Below are 22,324 nucleotides of genomic sequence, written 5' to 3' on the forward strand. Positions count from 1 at the left end.
TTAATTAGTTAGGTTAGCTGCTATAACAAGTTGTATAATGGTTCAAAAGTAATCAATATACCTTTCTTTCTCATGGAACAGTATTGGTGGGTTAGCAGAATGGCTTTCCTCCACGCAGTCATTCAGGGACCCAGGCTAATGGAGCTTTTGCCATCTTCAATATGTGTCTTCCAAGATTATCCACAGGGTCATTGTCTTTCAACCAACAGGAAGGGGAAATGAGCATGGAGGAGCTTACATGGGAGGTTTTTAGGCGCCAGGTCTGGAAGCAGCATGTAACCCTTCCACTCATATTCCATTCACTAGACCTCAGTCGAATGGCCACTTCTACCTGCAAGGGAGGCTGGGAAATGTAGTCTAGTGCCTAAGCTACTGTTTGTCTGTGTGTAAACTGGAGGTAATAATGGTTCCCACTCACAGGATTTGTTGTGAGGATTAAATAAGGTAAAGAAAGTGAAGAGATGAATGTGCGCCTGGCAGGCCATAAGCACTTAGTACAAGATAGCTCTGTAACTGGTAGTGCTGACTCACAGGATTTTGTCCTTGGCTCCAATGTGATCTGTCTCTTCACCCGCTAGTTGGATGAAGATGTATAAAGCATGCTGATAAGATTTGCTGATGACACAGAGCTCTGAGGGGGAGCAAATCTGTTGGATGGTAGAACTGAGATTCAAAAGTTGTTCCTACATGGATGGTTGAGCTGAAATCCAACAGATGGGATTTGACAGGAATGTATGTAGAGTCCCGCATGTGGGTCAGGGACATCAGTGACTCAAGTACAGAACTGAGATGACCTACCTGGGCAGAGTTCCTTCTTTCATTTATTCATTCCTTCCATAATTATTTACCAGGCATTTATCCTGCTCTGGGCACCATGCCAGGTGCTGGAAATCAGAGATGAATCAGAAAGACATGGTGTCTGCCTGCCTAGAGTTGCTTAGCCCAGGAAACAGGAGCTCCAGGGAGGAAGCAGACCCCCAACCCCAAGTGTAGGGAAGGGGGGAGAGGTTCCCATTGGGACCTGAGGATGAGTGGGAGTTAGTCACACATGTGCGTGCGTGCGTGTGTGTGTGGGGGTGCTAAACGGAGTGTTCTAGGCAGAGGAAATGGCATTATAGAGGCCCAGGGAGAGCAGCACATACGAGGACCTCAGCAATTCTGGATGGTTCTAAACAGAAGCAAACCAGACGAGGAGGACAGTGGATGTAGCTGGAGGGAAAAGAAGAGCAGCTCCCAGGGACTGACCCCTTGCATTAGCTCATTTAATCCTCACAGTGGCCCCAGGAGGGAGGAACTCTTACCATCCCCATGTTTTTGGGTGAGGAAGTTGAGACCTGGAGACAGTCGGCAGCTGGGCCCGTGAGCCATGGCCGCTGAGCCTGCACGTCCGGAGCCTGTGCTCCGCAGCAGGAGAGGCCACAGCGGTGAGAGGCCCGCGTACCGCAAAAAAAAAAAAAAAAAAAGAAAAATGTTGGGATCCATTTCGGGTTCAAAACAGGCGGTGGTGACTTGGTGGTCTGATTTACATTTTAGAAATATGGAGGGTTTTAAAACGACACAAGGGCTTCCCTGATGGTGCAGTGGTTAAGAATCCACCTGCCAATGCAGGGGACACAGGTTCCAGCCCCAGTCCGGGAAGATCCCACATGCTGCGGAGCAACTAAGCCCGTGTGCCACAACTACTGAACCCGCGCTCTAGAGCCCGTGAGCCACAACTACTGAACCCGTGCACCACAACTACTGAAGCCTGCGCACCTAGAGCCTGTGCTCCGCAACAAGAGAGGCCACCTCAGTGAGAAGCCCGTGCACCGCCACTAAGAGTAGCCCCCGCTCGCCGCAACTAGAGAAAGCCTGAGCGCACCAACGAAGACCCAATGCAGCCAAATATAAATAAATAAATACATTTTTTAAAAAAGAAAAAAACCCCACAAGCTCAGCATAAACCATCTGAAAATTGAAAGCAGCTTTGTCATTGAGGAAAGAGGCTGAGTGTCTGGATCACTTGAGCAAAGGTAGATGCACGTGGCAGTGCCCCCCTGAAAAACAAGAGATTGTTTAGGAGCACATGCAACTGCCTCCAGTTCTCTGAAAAGCTGCCAGTTCCTCTGCTGTGTCCTTGGCATAATGAGAATCATAGTATGCAAGTTATCGGGAGGGAGATTTGGATTGATGTTAAGAAAGATCAGAACTTCAAAGAGGGGACCCAGGGCACCTGTTAGGGAGTGCTTCTAAGTCTCATCTCTGAAGTTTGGCTTTCTGATTTCACTTGGGCTTGTGGTCTGGTGAATGGCTTTTAATTTTGGTCTGATTGGTGGCCTGATTTCTTTCCAGCTGCCCAATTTCAGGGGGCTGGGCTGGGGCCAGAGGGGCTGAAAGGGTCTTTCTGTGTGGCTGCAGTGACCTGGAGAAGTCGGTGGAGAAGATCCAGAGGGACGTGTCCCACAACCACCGACTGGTGCCTGGGCCCGAGCTGGAAGAGAAGGCGCTGGTGCTGAAGCAGCTCGGGGAGACGCTGACTGAACTCAAGGGTGAGCCTGGGGGCACCCCACCCCCACCCCACTGCCTGTCCTCCCAATCCTCAGAGCTGCTCCCTCCCCAGCTCACTCCTTCCCTTCCCCTCAGCTCACTTCCCAGGCCTGCAGAGCAAGATGCGGGTAGTGCTGCGTGTGGAGGTGGAGGCAGTGAAGTTCCTGAAGGAGGAGCCACAGCGCCTGGATGGGCTCCTCAAGCGCTGCCGTGGGGTCACAGACACGCTGGCCCAGATCCGAAGGTCATACTATCCCTGAGTTCTTATCTCTGACCTCCAGTTTCCCAGTGAGGTCACATACTGAGCTAGATCGATAGGTCAACCTGACCCCTTATCCCAGTTCCCACAAAGCTCACTGGTGTGCCGACTGGATCTGCACCTCAGCTCTGATCTGTGGCCCCGTGCATGTTGTAGGCTTGGCCCTCCCATTTGCCGGATGCAGTCACTCCTCCCCAGGCCCTTCCACTTGTCCTGCAAGATCCCAGAGCCCTCCTCAAACCCCACCTCCCCCAGGCCAGGCTTCCCTCCCATGGGGCCACCATCCTGCAGGCCTCACAGCTGCTCCCAACTCTCCCAACCCCAGGCAAGTGGACGAAGGTGCATGGCCACCCCCCAGCAACCTCCTGAATCAGTCCCCCAAGAAGGTTACAGCCGAGACTGACTTCAACAAGAGCTTGGACTTTGAAATGCCACCCCCCAGCCCTCCACTGAAGCTCCACGAGATGAGCGGGCAAACCGAGGGGGCCCCTCCGACCCCGAAGGCGGGCAACCCCACCAAAGGCCTGGACACTCCTGGCAAGAGAAGCGTGGACAAGGCTGTGTCTGTTGAGGTGCTGGGCCCGGCATGGGGGGGCCAGAACTAGGCTCACACGTTCTCACCCCCGTCCTAGATTGGCAGGTGCCAACACGTGGGGACTTGTTCCTGGGGGACGAGGAAGTCTGAGAAGCATACTGAGGGTGACATGAGTCCTGCTAGACAGAAAAGCATATTATAAACCTATGATAATCAAGGCAGTGTGGTGTTAGCATAAGAGTAGATTTTGTGCTCAGTGAGACAGAATAGAATGTCTAAAAGCAGGTCTAAGTTTATCCCAAGAGTAGTTTGTAATGAAGGTGGTATTTCAGGCTCACAGGGGAAGCGTGTAATACTCAAGGAGAAGCCCGAGGCTCGGACCAAATGGGAGGCTTCCTTTCCATTCCTTGCATGTGTGGCCGAGGCCCCAAAGGTCCAGGAGCAGGGCAGCCACTTCAGTCCTGACTGTCGACCCCTCCTCTCAAGGCTGCCGAGCGGGACTGGGAGGAAAAGCGGGCAGCCCTGACCCAGTACAGCGCCAAGGACATCAACCGGCTTCTGGAGGAGACACAGGCAGAGCTGCTGAAGGCCATCCCTGACCTGGACTGTGGGAGCAAGGCCCACCCAGGCCCAGCCCCCACCCCTGACCACAAGCCCCCCAAGCTGCCCCACGGTCAGAAGGCAACCCCCCGAACGGAGCCCAGTGGAAGGAGAGGCTCAGGTATGGGGGCAGGTAGGGGGCTGGCGAGGAGCCCAGAGGAGGGGAGCCCCAGCCTCGGGAGCTCTCAGGTTGATGGGGGAGGCGCTTGGGAGTGAGAATCTTTGTGGTCAGGCTGCCAGAGGAGGGAGGTGCTGGCCTGCCCCTCGTCCACGAAGGGAGACCCAGAAGGACGGGATAGCACAGGACTCCATCCGGGGATTTTTCCCACTGCTCTGACTTCTGCTGAGAGGACCATGCAGGGAGGATGAGCAAGTCCAGGCAGAGGGTCGTCCCCCTGCACGTTCTGACCCAGTGTGTGTGCCAGAAGCGAGGCTATGGTGAGACGGGGTGCGGGTGCAGTGCTGAGCTATACGGACAGGGTTCCCGTGCTCCCTGAGCCTGTGAGAAACCCGAACCAGAAATGGCAATTGTAATTCACGCGTTTATTCATTCCTGCCGCATATATTTGTTAAGCACCCACTATCTGCTAGGTGCTGGGGATAAGGAGATAAGGCTGCTTTCAAAGAGCTTAAAATTTCGTGGGAGAGTAATACTAACATCTGTGTTTATCAAGCACTTACTACGCGGCAAGAACTGCTCCAAATGCTTTTCTACGTGTAAATCCTTATAATTTTGCAACAATCCCAGGAGGCAGATACAGTAATTATTTCCATTTTACAGACGAGGACACTAAGGCTCAGTGTGGTTAAGTAATCTGTCCCAGGCCATACCTTGTGTGTAAACCGGAAATAGGATTCAGGTGCTAAATGCTGTCCTAGAGGAGGCCCTGGAAGGGCAGGAAGGGCTTCCCATGGAAGGGGACTTTCCACTGGAGCCTTGCATTTCCCTGGCCAGTGAGAGAGGGCATTCCAGGGAGAAACAGCACATACAAATGCCTGGAGGTCTGTGTTTGGTGTTGCCCTGCTGGGTCCAGACCAAGGATTAGTAAGCAGAGCTGAAGCTGAAAGGTTGGCAGGCTCAGAGGGTGCTGGGCCAAGAAACTTGAACGTGGTTTGAGGTCATGGGGAATCGCTGGGGGATCAAAGGCGGAGGAATGTCAGGCTTGAGGGACTTTTCTGCAGGTTGCCCAGGAAGCAGCCCCCACCCCGGGAAGAACTGGGGGAAAGGAGAGCCTGGTGGGTGGGGTCAGACTCTCAGAATAGTACTCTCTCTTGATGGAGAAAGGATGAAGGTCTGTGCAGGGCAGGGCTGAGGGGTGGGCAGGAAAGGGATGGATTAGAGCAGTGATTCTCAAACTTGAACGTGCACGTGAAATCACCTGGGGATCTGCTAGAACGTGGATTCTGATTCAGCAGCTCTGGGTGGGGCCTGTGCTTCTGCATTTCTAAGAAGCTCCCAGGTGCTGCCAATGCTGTTGTCCCACGGGCCACACTTTGAGTAGCAAGGGATGAGAGTGCTGTAAGGGGAGGAGCAGCAGGGCTTGGGGTCGGATTGCACGGGGAGGTAGGAGAGAAGGAGGAGGGAGCCTGTGTCCTTTCCCCTGTGCATTCCTCTCCCTTCCTCGCTGGAGGAGGAAGCCAGGTTTATCCTAACCCTGGAGTCAGATGTGGTGCACAGACTCCAGGGTTACGAGTCCCCTGACCCCCAGTCCCTTGGCCTCCCACAGATGAGCTGACAGTGCCCCGATACCGCACGGAGAAGCCCTCCAAGTCGCCCCCGCCGCCCCCTCCCCGCCGGAGCTTCCCCTCCTCCCATGGCCTGACCACCACGCGCACTGGAGAGGTCGTGGTCACCAGCAAGAAGGACTCGGCCTTCATCAAGGTACTGCCACCGCTTGGGTAGGGGTCAGGGGGTCGAGTTGGGGGGATGCCTGAGATGACCTCTGGAGACTCTCTGGGGTGGTCCCCTCTCTCAGAGGAAGTGGAAGGAAAGAAAGGAGGCTGGCCAGTGGTGACTCTGCTTCTGGCTTGGGCTTCCTCCATGGCAAGGGGCCATCCTGGCCGTTGAGGAGCTGGGGCAGGTGGGAGATGGTCTGGAAGTGCTGGGGCCTAGGAGGCGAGCGGGAGGTGCCCAGAGCCTGGTCTCCATGGGGACCGGGCCCTTGCAGAAGGCCGAGTCTGAGGAGCTGGAGGTGCAGAAGCCCCAGGTAAAGCTGCGCCGAGCCGTGTCCGAGGTGGCCCGCCCGTCCTCCACGCCCCCCATCATGGCCTCTGCCGTCAAGGATGAGGACGACGAGGACCGCATCATCGCAGAGCTGGAGGTGGGTCAGGGGCGCACCTGACCCCCCGAGTCATCAGCCAGGCCCCCTCCCTTTGCCTGTCAAGCTGACCCCAGGGTGAGGTGCCCGGACTAGGACAGGGGACTGGATTCTCGGGTCCCCACTGAGGCTGCTTCAGGAGCCTCTCCTCCTTGCCTCAGTTTCTTCTCCACTGTAAAATGGGGGAGGGGGTCTGAGGTCCCTCCCCACATGTTTGAGTTTTTTACTGTAGTGTCTGAGACACCCCGCAACTGCCCTGACACCTCCTGTGCTCTGAGACCCCGATCCCCTAGTGTTCTGAGAACAGAAGCTCTCACAGACTCGCCCATATACCTTGACCCCCTCCCAGTGCTGTAAGTCACCCAGACTCGGGTGTTCTCGGCACCCCTCCCCAGAGGCTGAAGACCTGGACCACCAGGGCCTCTGGTGGCCAGTGGCCATGGTGAGGGGCCAAGGAGGGCCAGCCCAGGCCACCCCCTCCCCATGAGTGCCTGGGTCAGAGCCCAGCACCCCCATCCTCCCTGTACCCCCTCCTCCAAACCTGCCCCCACCTTCTGCTCCCCAGGTGTTTGAGAGAAGCTCAGTGTCTCCCCTCCCCCCCACGCCCTGCCGCCAGCCGATCCCCACCTTGCTGTTCCCCCAGGACCCGGGGCCTCCTGGGGGCTCAGCCCCGGGCCCCACGTGGAAGGTAACGGGCTGCCCCCCACCTCTCACGGCGCTCTCTCTGCCTGTGCCTCCACGCTTCCTCTCCTCACTTCTCACACTAACCCGCTAGAACACCCGCTAGAACCTGCCAGTCACGTCCCTGAGTCCCGCCACTGCCAGGGCCTCACCCCCTCCCCCGCCCCAAGGACGGATGCATCACCCTTCCTTCCCTCTCCAGACTCCAGCAGCCTGGTACCTGGTGGCCCCCTTGGGGCCTTTCCTTACAGGCCTGATTCCGGGTCTGGCCTGTGGTGGGTGTTTTGTTCGTATCTGCAGCCAGAGTTTAGGTCTGGCCCGAAGCCCACGTTTTGTCTTTGGTCCAAGATTGGAGTTTGGATCGTGCTTGTTACATGACTTTAGGCCCAACTCAAAGTCTGACACTGTCCTGAGCCCTCGCCTGGTCCCTGCCCCCATCTCCCCTACTCCGCTGCCTATGCCAGGTGGGGGCTCTTTCTCCCACTAGAATCTATGCCTTGCGCTGGGCACCAGGATGCCCAGGAGGAAGGCTCATTTACAGCCTCTCTCCGTCCCATGGCCCCATCTGGGCAGAGAGCTTGGGATGGAAGAAACCCATGCCCTTCCTTGGCTGCCGGTTCTGTCTTTCGGTGTTGGGCATTTCAACTTCAGTCCTTGCTGCTGTCCTGCTGCACTTATTTCCTCTTTATTTTTTCTTGGGAATTTGAGGGTGACCTGCTGTCTGCACCCCAGGGGGCTGTGCTTGGTTGGGGAGGGGGAATTGCGGGGCGGTGGTCTGGGAATCTCTCCCTCTGCCCAGTTAGGTTGTAGCAGGAGGGCCTCTGCTCTGCAGAGGGGAGCCTCCCGTGCACTCACGTGTTCACCTTCCTCATCTGGTTCTCTCGGCCCACAGTGGGTTCTGTGCTGGCCGCCACCTGATTTTTAGCCTGGCTTGAGACCTGGTGGTGCTTTGGCTCCCTGGCGGGGGGAGCAGACAGGCACCAAACAGGTAGACAGTGCTGTCTGCTGGGCAGAGGATGGGCCCAGAGCAGTCCAAGGAGCCGTCTGGGGGTGTGGCAGGGCTGCCCCAGGCTGGCTGTGCCTCGGCACCTTGGCCCGCTGCACCCAGCCACTGCACCTTTCTGGCCCTGGAAGCCAGTCCTGGTGAGGTCCAGTGGGCAGAGCCCCTCCACTGGCCCTTTGGGCTGGCTGCTCCTCTGCATCCTGAGGCGCCATTGGGCAGTGGAGCCGGGCGGGCATGGGTCGCCCTTTCTGCCTTCCCAGTCTGCACCTCCCACATCCAGGTAAGCAGGTGGCAGGGCTGGGTGGGTTGCCTGGGGCGGGGGGGTCTGGGGGTCCCTGCTGCCCCCCACGCATCTCCCCATGGCTCCTTTTAGTGGAAAGAGCACTGGACTTGGAGTCAGACTGCCTGGGTTCAAATCCTGGCTCTGCCACTAGCTAGCTGTGGGTAAGTGACCTTGGGTAAATTACATGACACCCCCCACCTCAGTTTCCTCATCTGTAAAGTGATGAGAGTAGTAGCCATTTCACGGACAACAGAAAGGATTAAAGATGAAGGCGTTTATGGCAGTTCCTGGTATAAGACTCTGCTCAGAATTAGACCAGAATTCACTCAAGTGGGGTAGGGGTGACTGGGGGCCTCCCTCTGTGCCCCCACCAAAGCCAGAGCCCGGGACGCTCACACAGAGGCAGATGCTCTAGCTTTGCCCAAGCCTGTGCAGCAGAGGGACTTAGCTGAGCCCCTCCCGTTGTGACTGTGAAGCCCTCAGAGAAACTCCGGAAGTAAAGGGTAGGGACCAGGAATCTCTGGCCTGAGATGAGGATGGCAGACCCACCCTCCGAGGCCAGAGGCCAACACCTGGTCTCCACCCACACGGGGCTGCGGGTCTTGGACATTCAGTTCGAGTCAACAAATAGCTGATATCTATCGAGCACTTACACCGTGCCAGGCCTTGTTCCAAGCACATGCCCACTTGTGCTCACTTCATCCTCCACCAGCCTCACGTTATTGTTACTCCATCGCACAGATGGGTAAACTCCTGGCAGTAACCATGAGAGCTGCTCTCAGAGTTTAACATGGGTGATGAGATGTAAACATGTGTCTGTGCTTCTAGGTAAACTGGCATCTTTGCCAGAAAGTGGGAGACCGTAGGCTGTGGTGGAAAAAGGCCTGAGTTCTAGTCCCAACTTTGCCTCTAACTTGCTGGGTAAACTCAGTCAGGACCCTCCCCTGCCTCGGTTTCCCTATCTGTGAAAGGAAGGGGCTGGGCTCACCCACATGCGACCCCCCATCCCAGCTCAGGGTGCTTCGGTTGCAGGGACCACACTCTCCCTCATCTTTCCTCTCTCCGCAGGCTGCCGCAGGCCGCAGGCCCTTCTGTGTCCCCCGGATCATCTTGACAGAGTGTGCCCCCAAACCTCCTTCTCCACCAGAGGCCAGGCTTGAGGAACCCGGCCTCAGGACAACCCCTACCCCACGACCCCGGACCCTGGCTGGCAGCGGGAGGGGCTGGGGTAATCCACGGTCCCCGCCAGGGCTAATGGCTGAGGTTTCCCAGCCCGGGAACAGCTCGATGCTGGAGAAGGAAGGGCCGGCTCTGAAGAGACTGGGGACAGGGAGCTACAGCCCAGAAAAGGGAGGAGCTGGGGTCCCCTGTTCTCGGGGACCTGCCCCAGACAGGACCCAGGAGCCCTCCGCTGCCGAGACCTACCCAGAGGAGACCCTCAAGGACTCTGGACACGACGCCCAACCCTGCAGCAGGGACTGCAGGGGTCAGCGTGCTGCTGGCCTGGGCTGCACGGGGCACGGTGCCACCACCCAGCGGATGGACAGCCTGGAGGAGACGCTCCGGGAGCTGGAAGCCACCCTGAGCCAGATGGGCACGGCCCCTGCCGTGGGATCCCCTGGCAGCCCCCCACCCCCGCCCCCTGGTCCCCAGGTGGCTGCCTCCTGCCCCGTCCTCTCCTCTTACCTTCCTGCTCCAGTCTTCAGAGCTGGAGGGAGTGGGAGGCTGCAGGAGCACCACGCCAGCCCCCTCCTCCCACTGGCCTTCTCTCAGCCCCGCCCCCCTCCTGGGAGCCCGGTGCCAGGCTGGGTTTGCAGGCAGAGCCCCTGGCAGGCTGGGAAGCTGGCCTGCCCAGGGATCAGCCCAACCAGCCGTGGTGGGGACCAGGGCCTCTCCCTCTGCTCTGTATCTGTAAACCGACAAATAAAGTTCTTTCCCCCTTCTGCATCCCCACACTCCCCTCCTCCTCTCCTGTCTGACTCTCTCTGTCTCTGCTGTTTCTCTGCCTGCGCCGCCCTTCTGGGCAGGCCTGGTCCCTGGGGTGGTTCAAGGGGGCTGGACTTGTCCATCTCTAGGGAGACTTCGCCCCCATCCTCCCATTCAGAGGAAGATGTGGGCCTGGGGCTGCCAGTCCTACTTTGTCTGCCATTATAAAGACCCCTCCCCCCAGATCTCAGGCACGTTCTCTCGGGCCAGGAGTGGTGGTGGTGATGCCAGGGACCTTCACCTTCAAAATGGCTCCCCCAGAAGGGCACCAGCTGCCCCCGGGCTACTCAAGGAAGCCACCAGGGTTCTCACCCAGGAGCTGCTGGGAACCTAGCCGGGGGCCCCATCCCCTCTCCTGCAGGGAGGCCTTAAACCTGGCCTGAGAGTGGGCCTGATTCCTGGGGTGGCGGGGTGTGGAGCCAGGGAGAGCTCTCCAGGTCTCAGAGGGCCCACTGTGCCTGGGCTGCCTGTGTGACCTCACCTCCAGTCCTGACCCTGTTCCTCTTCCTGCAGAGTGGCGGTGGCAGTGTGCCACCCATGAAGGTGGTGACTCTGGGCACCTCTCGGCTGAAGGCGGCCCAGGGCCAGGCAGGCAGCCCCGACAAAGGCAAGCATGGCAAGCAGAGGGCCGAGTACATGAGGATCCAGGCCCAGCAGCAGGTAAGCCTGGGTACCACGGGGGCGGGGCCTGGCCCCCATCCAGACGCCCTCCCCCTCCCCACTGGCAGTGCTGTGTGCTCTTGCTGTGTACTGGCCATCTCCCGCCAGTATTCCTGTGACCACCTTCCTGCCGGCTGCCCAGAGAGGTCCTCCCCGCCAGGACTGCCCCACCGGTCCCTTAAGCCATCTTCTCCTTCCTCTCTCCAGTCCCAGGGCTCAGGATCTGGTTCTCAGCCAGACGGCTCCTCTCTCAGAAGGCCCCTCACACAGGACCAGAGAGGGCTGTCTCCTCAGCCGCTCCTGGACAAGACCCTGCTAAGGCTGGTGACCCCGGGGTGTGGAGGGGGCCTTTATGCCTGTCTTCCTGCCACTCCACTCCCCTCCTCTGCTTCCTTCCCTCTGCTTTCAAGTCCCACCTGCTCTTTGGGGTCCCCACTCTCATCTCAGCCTCCCTCTTAGGCCACTTCCCAACTAAGGGAGAAACCAGTTTTGCATCTGTTTTTCAGTCTCGTGTTTGGGTTGCAGTGTGGTTAATGGGGAGGGGGAGGAAAGGGAGAAGTACTTCGGCCCCCCGTTGGGTGCCGTAATAGTGGTGGAGGCGCTGCACCCTCTTTCAGATTTAATCAGTGGGCCTGGGACAGTATACAGAGTTGACAGCCTCACCCATGGGTGTTTCTGCCCTGTGGCTCACCTGTGGCCCGGTCGGAAGATGCAAATGGTCCTGAGGCCTGGATGTTTAGAGAGACCTTTAGTGCGCTCATCTGGTTCAGTAAATATTTCCGAGCAGTTCCTGTATGCCAGGTCCATTCTGAGTGCTGGCTGGGAGTGGGGGTCATGAAATGTCCAGATGCTGTGACTTGAAGAAGGTTCTAGGCTCAGAGGCAGGAGGTGAGAGATGGGCAAGTCTAGCCACCTCCTTTACAGATGAGGGGACAGCTCAGAGAAGGAAAGGGACTTCCCACAGGCCCACAGCAAGGTGGCATCAAAGCCAGGACTGGGACCCAGGGATCCCAAAGCCCTTCCCACCACATGGCTCTGCCCAGCGCTGGGCACACAGGCCTGCCTGCTGGTCCTCGGGGGAGTCCAGCGGAGACGCCCCTCAGTGGACGTCCAGTGGAGACGCTCCCTGCTGGCCAACCGTCTTCCTCGTGGGTCCCCAGACACATCCTGCCAATCCCACCCCCAGCTCTCTTTCCTGCCACTACCAAGGATGCGTTCCCCTCATCCTGTCCAGGCTGGTCTCTCTGCGGTGTCTAGAATGGCCGCCGACATTCCCGGGGTATTCACTTGTGCCGGACACACACATTAATTCATTGCACACTCACTACTCTGAGGATGGGCCTTGTTATCCCCATTTGACAGATGGGGAAACTGAGGCTTTACCCGAGGTCACAGGGCCGGCAAGTGCTGGAGCAGGGTTCAAATCCGGACTGACACCCAGGCCCCCACCCCCGCACAGAGTTGCTTCTGCCTCTTCAGCGGGCGCCTCCCTCCTCTGGAATTGTGCTCCCCACCTCTCACCCTGACTCCCAACTCCCCCGGTACCCAGCTCCTCTGCCTATTGCCCTCTCTCCTGCCCCTCCAGTCACCTCCATCGCCTCCATGCCCTCTCCTCCATTCATCCCTCAACCCACCCCCTCCTCCTGCTTCCTTCCAGCCTCACCCCTGGGCTTGGCTAGGTCTCCAGTGGCCTCCAAGTGGCCTCTTTGCACCGTGCTCTACCCACCTCTCTGCAGCATGTTGGGCACATACGCTGCCCCCCCACGTGCATTGGGGGGCCGTGGGACCCTCCACTCCTTGGCATCCTCTCCTCCCTTGTCGGTCCTCACTGACCCTCCTGGGCACCTCCCCTCTGCCCACCTCTTCACTCCCCTGCGTCCATCTTCTTCCACAGCCTCTTTGCTGCTCACACCACGTGTTCCTCTCCTTGGGCACCAGGTGCCATCTGTCCCTGCCCAGGTCTCTGTTCTGAGCTCAAGCCTGCCCCTGTTGCTCGCTGCTCGCCAGTTGGGAAAGTCACCGGCCCCGGGCATCCACCTATGCTGAGGGGTCCCCTGAGCTCCCCGCCTCCCTCACCTTCCCCAGCTACATGGTGCTTCTCTCTTCCCACATGACTGGTGTGGCTGTATCTCACTTTCACTTTTCTAGAAACCTTTCTTTAAAAAAGCATCTTCTCTCTAATGAAGTATTACACGTTCTTTGCAGAAATGTTTTAAAGTAAAGAAATGTTATAAAGCAGCAGGGGAAAAAATTATCCTGTGCCTCGGTACCCCAGTGCATGCCCTTCTAAAGTTTCCCTGCAACTTCTGTGACCCCTAACCTATCTTCCCAGACCTGCGGGGTGGGGAGGGTGGTTTGTAAAATGCGGATCTGATTTTATCACTCCCCTAGCTTACCACCTGTGCCCTCCAGCCCTGGCTGGGTAAGAAAATCAAAACTCCCTCACTGGCCGCCCTGGCTCTTCATGACCAACCTCGGCTCCCTCAGCCCAGTTCTCCTTGCCTGCCCCCCCACCCCAGCCCGTCCATTTGCTCCAGTCACTCATATCACCTGGCCCTCCATCCTGAGGCCAGGGCGCCGTTCCATCCCAGCTCAGTCTGTGACCCTGGTCAAAGTCCTCTGCCTTCTGCAGGCTCTTTCCTCATCTGTACAATGAGGGCAAGAACCCAGAGGCCGGCTTCTGAGTTCATGTAATATAATACCGTGTGTGGGAAAGAACTTCGAAAGCCACAGAGCGCTCTCCAAAGGGAAGGAGTCGCCACCATGCTTGGCTGCACTGTACCTTTGTCAGGGCCAAGGGCTGGACAGAGGCCTCTCCTTCATCTCGTGGTTCTGACACTAGGAGCTCGAAGCGGCCTTGACAATGATGAGGGGGAGGGGAATAGAAGTGGCAGGACCAGACAGAGAAGTCGGGGGGGAGGAGTGGAGAAAGTTCCGAGAGGTGGTGCAGCTGTGCCTGATACCGCAGAGAAATCAGAGGAAATGATTGAGGAAAAGCTCTTGGATGTGCTCAAGATTCAGGGGTGGGATGAGAGCCAGATTCCCAGGCGACAAGGATCGAGGGCTTGGTGCGGGCATGAAACTGTGGACACCCCCTCTTCTACTAGGGCTAAGCAACTGTTGGACACCTAGCATATCTCCTCCATTGGTTCCAGTGAAGAGACTGTAATGAGGGGACCAGCAAGAGACGCTGAGGCACCCAGGGACCAGTGAGAGCAGGAAGCTGGACCTCCCTGGGGAGAGGGGTCTGGGGACCTAGGGTGTAGGGAGCCCTGCGAGATCTGGACAGTAGGTGCTATAGTTCTGGAGGGCACAGCATGCCAGCGACGTGGCACCACGTGGGGAGGGAGTAAGGAAGAAACTTTACCCTCTCTTGTTCCGCCCTGTCATAATCCCCAGTGGGCAAACCCAGCCAAGCCAGCCGGCCACGGCATGGCGGGTTCAGCCAGCCAGGGTGCAGAGCAGGGCAGAAATCAGAGCTGGGGATGGAGAGGCAAACAGAAAATAGCACCCCTCTTCTGTACCAATTTTAAGCATCTTATTTAATCCTCGTAACAACTTTATATCTTTAAAAATCTGTGCCTTAATCCCTTTGTCACTGCTACATCCCTACAGCACCTAGAACAGTACTTGGCACACACAGGCACTCAATAAATATTTGTTGGTTAGGTGAACGAATGGATGAATGAATGAATGAATGAATTTGCCACTGATCAGGCCCAATCCCGATGGAACTAGACAATGCAGACTTGAAATGTTAATATACTAATGATATAATAATAATAATAATAATAGCTACCATTTATTGCCTGCATCCTGAGTGCAGGCACTGGGCCTCGTGCTCTGTGTGCATCGTCTCACGTGATTCTGGTGCTGCAGGTGCTGTTATCCCTGCTTTGCGAGTAACGACATGAAGACCCAGAGAGATACCTGCCTAAGGTCACACGGTTAGGAAGTGGCAGAGCTGGGACTTAAACCCAGGTCTGCCAGTTACAAATTCTGCTTGTCCTAACGCTGGATTCTACTGCTTTGCTGGGAAGCATAACTTCGTGGGTGCCGCCAACCCTTGGGGAGACGGCACTCGTGACGGGAACACTGTTGACAAGAACGTTAGGGGAACAATGGTGGGCCTCACATATAGCAGTCTAAGCGGTTTTAGCTGCACATAACAGAAACTCCAAAATGGCTTAAATGACAAGGAAAGGTATTAGCTAACGAAACAAGAAGCAGGGAGGTTCCAGGGTTGGGGAATTCAGCAGCTCAAGGACATCAAGACCTGGGCTCCTTCCATAGTTCTGTTCAGGTGGTCCATCATCCCACCCCACCCGAACACACCTGCCTTCATTCCAGGGCTCCTAGGCACACAGATCATCGTAGGAGAAGGAGAACCTTCCCCAGAGGCCCCCAGCTGACCTCCCCTCTCTCCTCATTGCCTGTCTCTAGATCAGTCACTAGCTAGGAGAAGGGAACGGCTTGAACTGCCATAGGTTTTATCGGGACGCATTCCCCTTGGGCTGGGGGAAGCCCCACCTCTTCTGCCAGCCCAGTGCCTGATTCAGGCAAACAGCTAGGAAGAAGGGCGTGTGGGCAGGAGGAGGTGGCCCTGGGAGTGGCCCTGGAGGAGGCGCCAACAGGGTTGGCAGCATCAAGATGACCTACGCTTGTGTGGAAATCTATGCCTCGTAGCCCAGAGGGACAGGTCAGTAGGCTCGGGGCGCAGAGAGGGGGCTAGACTCTGGCCCACAGGAAGAGGAGGGGTGTGGGGTTCAGCCCTTTGGGTGTGGCTAACGGTTCCAGTCTCCCCCGGCTAAAGCTGACCATCTATGAGGTTTCTGCCTGTCACAAAGGTGACAAAGCTCTGTTTCTCTGGGCATAATTAAGAACAACAGGGGGAGGGATTGCTGTGCACGTGTGGAAGAAGAAATGTGACCAGCAACCTCAAGGGCGGGTTCACTGTCGGCCAGTCAGGTACATACGGTCTCCTTGGTTCCCTTCCAGGCTGCGGGAGGCACCGTCTGGGTTTCCCCTGCGAAGCGTCTGTTAGAGGCTGCCCAGCAGCTGGGTGGTAATGTAGGTCGGGGAGAAAGGGCGTGACCGTGCCCAGACCTGGCCCGCAGGAGGTCTCTGTCAGTGCGCCACAGCAGTCTGCCTCTAGTCCTCATGCCTTGTCTTTTTTCATCAGGATGGGTCGGTAGCTAAGTAAGGCCAGGAGGGACAGTGGATACAACTACAGAGAGAAAACCTGGTCCATGTTGCCCTAATCGAGGGATCTCAGAGTTCTGTGCAGCAGGATCACGTGGGGCGCCTGGCTAAAATGCAGATTCCTGAGCTCCTGCTAGAGATGGACCCTGGGGTGGGGCCCTGGAGTCTGCATTTGTGACAGGCCATCTCCTCCAGGACCAGTGTAAATGCAAGGGGTCTGCTGGAGGTGAGGAGGGGGCACGGCCGTTTCTGTCAGAGGTGACCTGTGAGTGCCGGACACGTCACGAGGGGGTGACCTCCCATTACCCACAAGGCACAGCTCAGAGCTGGAGGAACACTTGTGGGGCAGGAGGCGGCGGGGGGAGGGTCTTTAAAGAAGCGCCCCCCAGGAGGACAAGCTCATTCCTCAGTTGCCCCTGTGAGACCTGCTGAGGCTGGAAGGGGCCCTGACTGGGCTGCCGGCTGGCTGGGCCCCCCTCCCAGCCTGGGCTGCGCCCCTCCCGCCTCCCCTTTGGCAGCTAACGTTTCCCCTCTTCCTCCCTTCTCCTGCCCTCTCCCTGCTCCCCACCCGCTCTGCTCCTGGTGCCTGTCCTGGCCCTGGGCTGCCCTCCCTTGTGCTTCTCTGGTCTCTCTCTCCCGCCTTCTCTCTTTCCTATCAGTAACCGTGGGCCTACCCTCCCACCCCAGGCCCTCTGTTCCAACCCCGCGCCCCCTTTCTGCCCCTGCTGTGCCCCCCACCCCGCTCCTCCCCTGTCTCAGGGGACCAGTCACTCTCTCCAGATCCTCCTCTGATTTCTACTGTTTGCAGTTAATTTTCTCTTGGATTTGTGGAGATTTTTCATTTTTTAAAACTGTAACTGGGGCTTCCCTGGTGGTGCAGTGGTTGAGAGTCCGCCTGCCGATGCAGGGGACATGGGTTCGTGCCCCGGTCCGGGAAGATCCCACATGCCGCGGAGCGGCTGGGCCCGTGAGCCATGGCCGCTGGGCCTGCGCGTCCAGAGCCTGTGCTCCGCAACGGGAGAGGCCACAGCAGTGAGAGGCCCGCATACCGCAAAAAAAAAAACCAACAAACTGTAACTGGGGGCCAGCACAAAGGTTCCCCTTCCTCTCTCTGACCCATGACCTCTGTTTTTGTTCCAGGCCACTAAACCGTCTAAAGAGTTGAGCGGGTCGAGTGAGACCTCAAGCCCAGTCTCAGAAAAGCCCTCGGCTTCCAGAACCTCCATCCCCGTATTGACTTCCTTTGGGGCGAGGAATTCTTCCATCTCCTTCTAGAAACTCCCTTACCCCCCACCCCCGCCTGCCCCCTCCCTTATCCCTGCCATTTCTCTCCTCGGCTTCCCTTCATCTCCACCCCACCCTGACACCATTCTCTAGATCCCCTGAAGGTGGCCTGTCCTCAGCTCTCTCTGCCCATCCCCTGTTGGTGTTTTTGGTTTTTTTAATGATTCACTTTTAATTATCTTTTTTTTAAAAAAAAAAAAAAAAGAAAGAAAGAAAAAGCAAACCAGTAAAACTAAAAACCAAAACGTGACACCTTCCCTTGATTTCCTGTTCCAGAATGGCACACTTCCTGTCATCATGCCTCCTTTTCTCTTTCCCCACTTTCCCTCCCAAGTCCATCCTGAAGTTCCTACCCCCCTGCCCCACCTCCTCGTCTCCCACACACTCCTCCCAAGAGCACTCCAAACAAACGCTACGCGTGGAGACTTGGAGCAGCCAGACACCCCCTCTCCCCTTCCTCGGAAGCCTTCCTGGAAGAAAACCTGGACATTGGACCAATCCCAAAATCAGGCTGGAAAATGGGACGTCGGGAGACTTTGGCCCTGGAGGTGCCGCACCTGTCCAACCTCGGGATGTGACCCAACGCCGCTGCTTCTCTGCTCCCGTCCACTCATGCCTGGGTGGGCCTGGAGTCGAGACAGAGGGGCTGGAGAGGGAGGCCAGAGGTGGAGGGGCCTCAGGGTGGTGTGAGCCCGTGGAATCTGCGTGTCCTTGGAGAGGAGCTGGCTTCCCGGGACTACCTTCCTGTGGTGAGGAGCTGCCTGGCTGGCGCTGATCGGAGGAGGGGGCACCTTTGGACTGCTGGTTATGGATGGTGGGTTGAGCAGACAGCCTGACACTGGGGACACTGCCCTGGGAGAGGGCAGCCCCGAGGAGGGGTATTTGGTACTTTTAGTTTCCTAATTTAGCACTTTAACTGACATTAACTTATTTAACGGGGGTGGGGTGGGCAAGAATGAAGGGCCTATAGCAAATTAGATTTTGAGGCCTGGAGGGTGGGGAGGGTCTGGTTGTGAGGGAAGTGGGGGGAATAGAGAGGGGTTTCATGGGGGGCAGTGAGGACAGCTCTGACCCCACAGGTGGGGTGACTTGACCTTCAACCATCCTCTTTGAGATTTGAGGGTTTTCAGGGTAGGGCTGGGGACCCCTGGTGAGATCCTCGAGGGTCCCTGAAGCCTGACCAGCCAGCCAGCACCCCCGAACCTGTGGGCGCCAGCTTTGCAGAGGCTGTGGGCAGTGAGGCTTTCTTTTAGTGGGGTCCTGAGAAGGAGCTGGAGAGACCAGTTTTGGTTCTTAGCCCCGCTCCCCCCAGGGCACAGTGAGGGGCCAGCAGGGAGAGTATGTGGATGGGGGAGGAGGGGGAAGATGGAGTGGGGTCCCCAGGGAGCAGGATTCCTATTTGGAGCACAAAGTGGGGTAAGCACAGGGGGTGGGGGGCGTTGGGATTAGTCTCCCCGAGTAAGCACAGAAAGAAGGAGCCATCGCAGGGGCAGAACCTCCTAGACCTTGGAGCCTGGCGTTTGGGGAGAGCCAGGGGGAGCTGTTGAGGGTTGGGGCGGGAGGGGGAATTGGGTTGTGTTCCTTCATTTCTTTCTTTTTCTGTTGTTGTTTTTGTTGGCTCATCCTTGTTTTCTAGCTTTGGATCATTTTTGTACAAAGGCAAGCAAGCCTTTTTGAAAAATAACAAAAGAAGAGGTTAAAAAAAAAATCCGTCCTGAAAAAAAAATACCCTGGAAAATAGAAAAAAAAAAAAAAAAGGACCTCATAAATGATGCAATTACTTTTAATTGCAGGCAACTCTTTACATTTAAGTGAAGTGTCTTAACATTTTATATTGTTTTAAAAATATATTTACATATTATATATATATATAATATACGTAATATAAATATATATAAATATTTAAAAAAGAAAAAAAAAAGAAAACCACGGCACTCTCTCCCTGGCCGCTGTTTTGGCAGGGGAGGGGGCTAGAGGGTGGGTACATTGGCCTGGCTTCTGTGGTCCAGTGAGACGGTTTGGTTTGATTCGGCTGTACAGAGACACCCTGACTTGGGAGGGAGGGGGGGAGTGGTGCCCCCTCCTCCCTCCACTCCATTACTCTCTGCTTGCTACTTTTCCCTTGCCGCACCTCCCACCCTCAACCCTGTGCCCTGAACGTTTGCCCCACCGTCATTGTCCTGAGTTGAATGTCTCTTGGAGGGGGGGGAGAAGGGCGTGTCCATCCACAAGGGAGCAAATGGAGGGAGTCCTGTGCCCCACCCCACCCACTCACGTGGAGCCCAGTGGAATTTGCATCTTTCATTTTGGTGCCTGCATATTTACAGGAGGAGTTATGCGCAGCCTGTGTGTGTGTGTGTGTGTGTGTGTGTGTGTGTGTGTGTGTGTCCACTGGCACAAGTCCATTCACCAGTGTGCGGAGGGAAGGAAGCATGAGCGTGCACAGGCATGACCTCCCACACGTGTGCAGGGAGGCGGGCACACAGCGGTGCATGTAACTGGCCTGGGCATTGGCATGTGCCCACCTGCACATTGATGTGGAGGACCTTGGCATGTGAGAGCACGTGTAATGTGTGACCTGTGTGTGTGTGGACAGAAGGGTGTACGTGGAGGGGTGTGTGAGCTGCGCATGCACGTGCACATGCGTGCAGACCCCGCGTGTGGGAGCGCCTGTGTGTACGGTCCTTGGCCTTGCTCCACTCGCTCCGGCTCCCCTCCCAAGCCTCCAGCCCCTGGGCCCTCCCAAAGCCCCCAGCACGTCAAGGCCCCCCCCCAGCTGCATGCGCCTCGCTGCTCTGTCCATCAGTGTGTGCTTGACCAAGAGAAAACCAAGACGTCTGGGGGGACCCCTGTAGCTGGTCTCCCCAGCCCCTGCCCACTGTGCTGTGTTACTCGCATGGGGGGTTTCTCTCCCGCCCCTTCCACAATATGCTGTTTCCCCAGGAGCCTCAGGCCCGAGGCTCTGAGCGGGGTCCCAGGTGGGACCCCCAGGGCGAGCCCGGCTCCGCACCCCGCCCTGTCCACCCTGTAGGGCCCGTGTTGGTGTCGCAGTGATGGCTTCTGTGGATATTCTGTGACCTCTGTCAGTGTAACTTGACAATTTCTAAATGGAAAAGGGTTGCTGTGTTTTCTCTGTCTCTCTTTTTTAATGTCCCTTTTCTTCTCCCACTTTCCTGCTCTCTTTCCTTTTTGGTTTTTCTAGCCGAGTGTTTGGGGCTTAAATAAAACTTGTTTCTTTTTCCTCTCCTGAATCTCCTTCCTGGAGGCTGCTGTCTCATTATTTCTCATCTTCATCCTAGAAGGTGCTGGGGTGGGTGGGATGGAGGATCGGGAATCCCTGGCAGCCACTGCCCCTCAGCTGAGCTGGCAGAGCGTGAAGAGGGAGGGGCCGAAACAGGGGCCCTGGGGCTGCTGCTGCCTGCAAGAGCCCGTGAGAACCGACCTCATCCAGATGCTGGAGAAGAGGACCGCTAACTCACGGGGCGCCAGCTCTCCACCATCAGCGAGGAAGCCGCTGGCGTCACTTACACCTGCAAGTGACAAAGCCAGAGGCATTAGACGTCTTGCCCAGAGTCACACAACTAGTTGGATGCAGAGTCAGGATTGGAGTCCAGCTCTGCCCAACTCCAAATCCAATGCTTTCCCCCAAAGCCAAGTCGGGTCTGCTTACCTCCAGCCGTCCCCTGGATCGGGTCTTGGCCTCCTGCCCTTTGGGTGGGATGACCCTTTAATGGTATCCACCCATCCTATCAAGAACATCAGCTTTCAAACTTTGTTAAAACTGTAACTCACAGTAAGAAATCCATTTTAGGGACTTCCCTGTAGGGCCCATGCTGGTGTAGCAGTCCCTGGTGGTCCAGTAGTTAAGACTCCGCACTTCTACTGCAGGGGGCGTGGGTTCGATCCTTGGTCGGGGAACTAATATCCTGCATACCATGTGGCACAGGCAAAAAAAAAGAAGAAATCCATTTTACATCTCAATGATTTAGACGTGTCCACACACAAACACCCACGTATTTAGTGAAACAGCACCTACTGCATACAATGTACTCTGCTATTTTCTGTTATAGTCTAAACATTTGGTGACAACCCACTGAATTGGGTTCAATCATGAATCATGATTTCATGACCCTTGAATGGGTCAGAACCTCCGGTTTGAAAAATACTCGCCTGAAGATTTAGCCCCAATCATGCTGCATCTCTGCTTTGTCCTCCCCAAAGGCCTCCTGGCTCCGCTTACTCCGTGGTCGCCTATGAAATTAGAAGATCCCTGAGAGGAGATTTACCCTCGATTCTGGTTGGGTGGGAGCCTTGGACCCTGGCCCTGTAGCCAGTGAGCTGCCCGGCCCCTTCCAAGGCTACCACATCAGAGTCTAGCCTGCCCCGCCCTCCAGTGGGCCAGATGTCCTGCTTGGGTGTTTCAGGTTTGCCTGGAATTCTGAAGGCTGTGCCACTGTCCCAGTGTGTTCTAAGGGTCCTTGAGGCTGCCCTTCCAGGCATTCTCCAGCTGGACTGAGACCTGGGGTATCATTGGGTCTCCTCTACCCCCGCCTCCCGCAAACCATCCCTTCCATCCCATGAGGTAACGTCAGTGGCCTACGCCACCCTCTTCCAGGCCTCACTGGAGGCTGGGGGTGAGGATGTGCTCACTGTCTGCAGGCAATGCCCCACTCCATGGGTCACCCACTTATCAAGCAGCCCTTCAGACTCTCAGCCAGACCCCATCCCTTTTGTCCCTTTTGAAATGTCAGCAGATCTTGCCTTCTCTCTCCCACTCTATTCCCAGAAAGCTGGGCCAGTAGCCAAAGCCCCCTCATCTTCTAGAACCACCTCAGTCACTGACAGGTCAAGATCAAGTAATAAATGGGACCATCGGTGCCTGGCAAGAATTATGCCAGGCACTTCATTCGCCCTTCAAATGCCTCCCGACTGTCTCCTCCTTGCCAGCGCTGCTCGTTGACTCACTGGGACGACGGCTGAACGCCGA

At 56.7% G+C, this 22,324-nt stretch overlaps 1 protein-coding gene across 23 annotated transcripts in view; it reads left to right on the forward strand.

Moving 5' to 3' along the window:
- SRCIN1 (SRC kinase signaling inhibitor 1) overlaps nucleotides 1-20,588 on the forward strand; it is a 67,692-nt gene extending 47,104 nt beyond the window's left edge. For 14 of the 23 annotated variants that reach the window (XM_049702695.1, XM_049702694.1, XM_049702685.1 and 11 more), the window contains 8 exons: nucleotides 2,398-2,528; nucleotides 2,623-2,770; nucleotides 3,111-3,357; nucleotides 3,807-4,041; nucleotides 5,648-5,802; nucleotides 6,089-6,241; nucleotides 6,804-6,926; nucleotides 9,274-10,843. In XM_049702695.1, coding sequence (XP_049558652.1) covers nucleotides 2,398-2,528; nucleotides 2,623-2,770; nucleotides 3,111-3,357; nucleotides 3,807-4,041; nucleotides 5,648-5,802; nucleotides 6,089-6,241; nucleotides 6,804-6,926; nucleotides 9,274-10,359 — 2,278 coding nt within the window. In that variant the 3' untranslated portion in view covers nucleotides 10,360-10,843. Of the gene's footprint in view, nucleotides 1-2,397; nucleotides 2,529-2,622; nucleotides 2,771-3,110; nucleotides 3,358-3,806; nucleotides 4,042-5,647; nucleotides 5,803-6,088; nucleotides 6,242-6,803; nucleotides 6,927-9,273; nucleotides 10,852-11,058; nucleotides 13,350-17,193 lie in introns of those variants that run through there. The other 9 variants (XM_033410752.2, XM_033410753.2, XM_049702700.1 and 6 more) reach the window with 4 other exon arrangements.
- Nucleotides 20,589-22,324: the final 1,736 nt, after the last annotated feature.

Source organism: Orcinus orca, chromosome 19 (genome assembly GCF_937001465.1).
Source record: "Orcinus orca chromosome 19, mOrcOrc1.1, whole genome shotgun sequence".
Lineage (NCBI taxonomy): Eukaryota > Metazoa > Chordata > Mammalia > Artiodactyla > Delphinidae > Orcinus > Orcinus orca.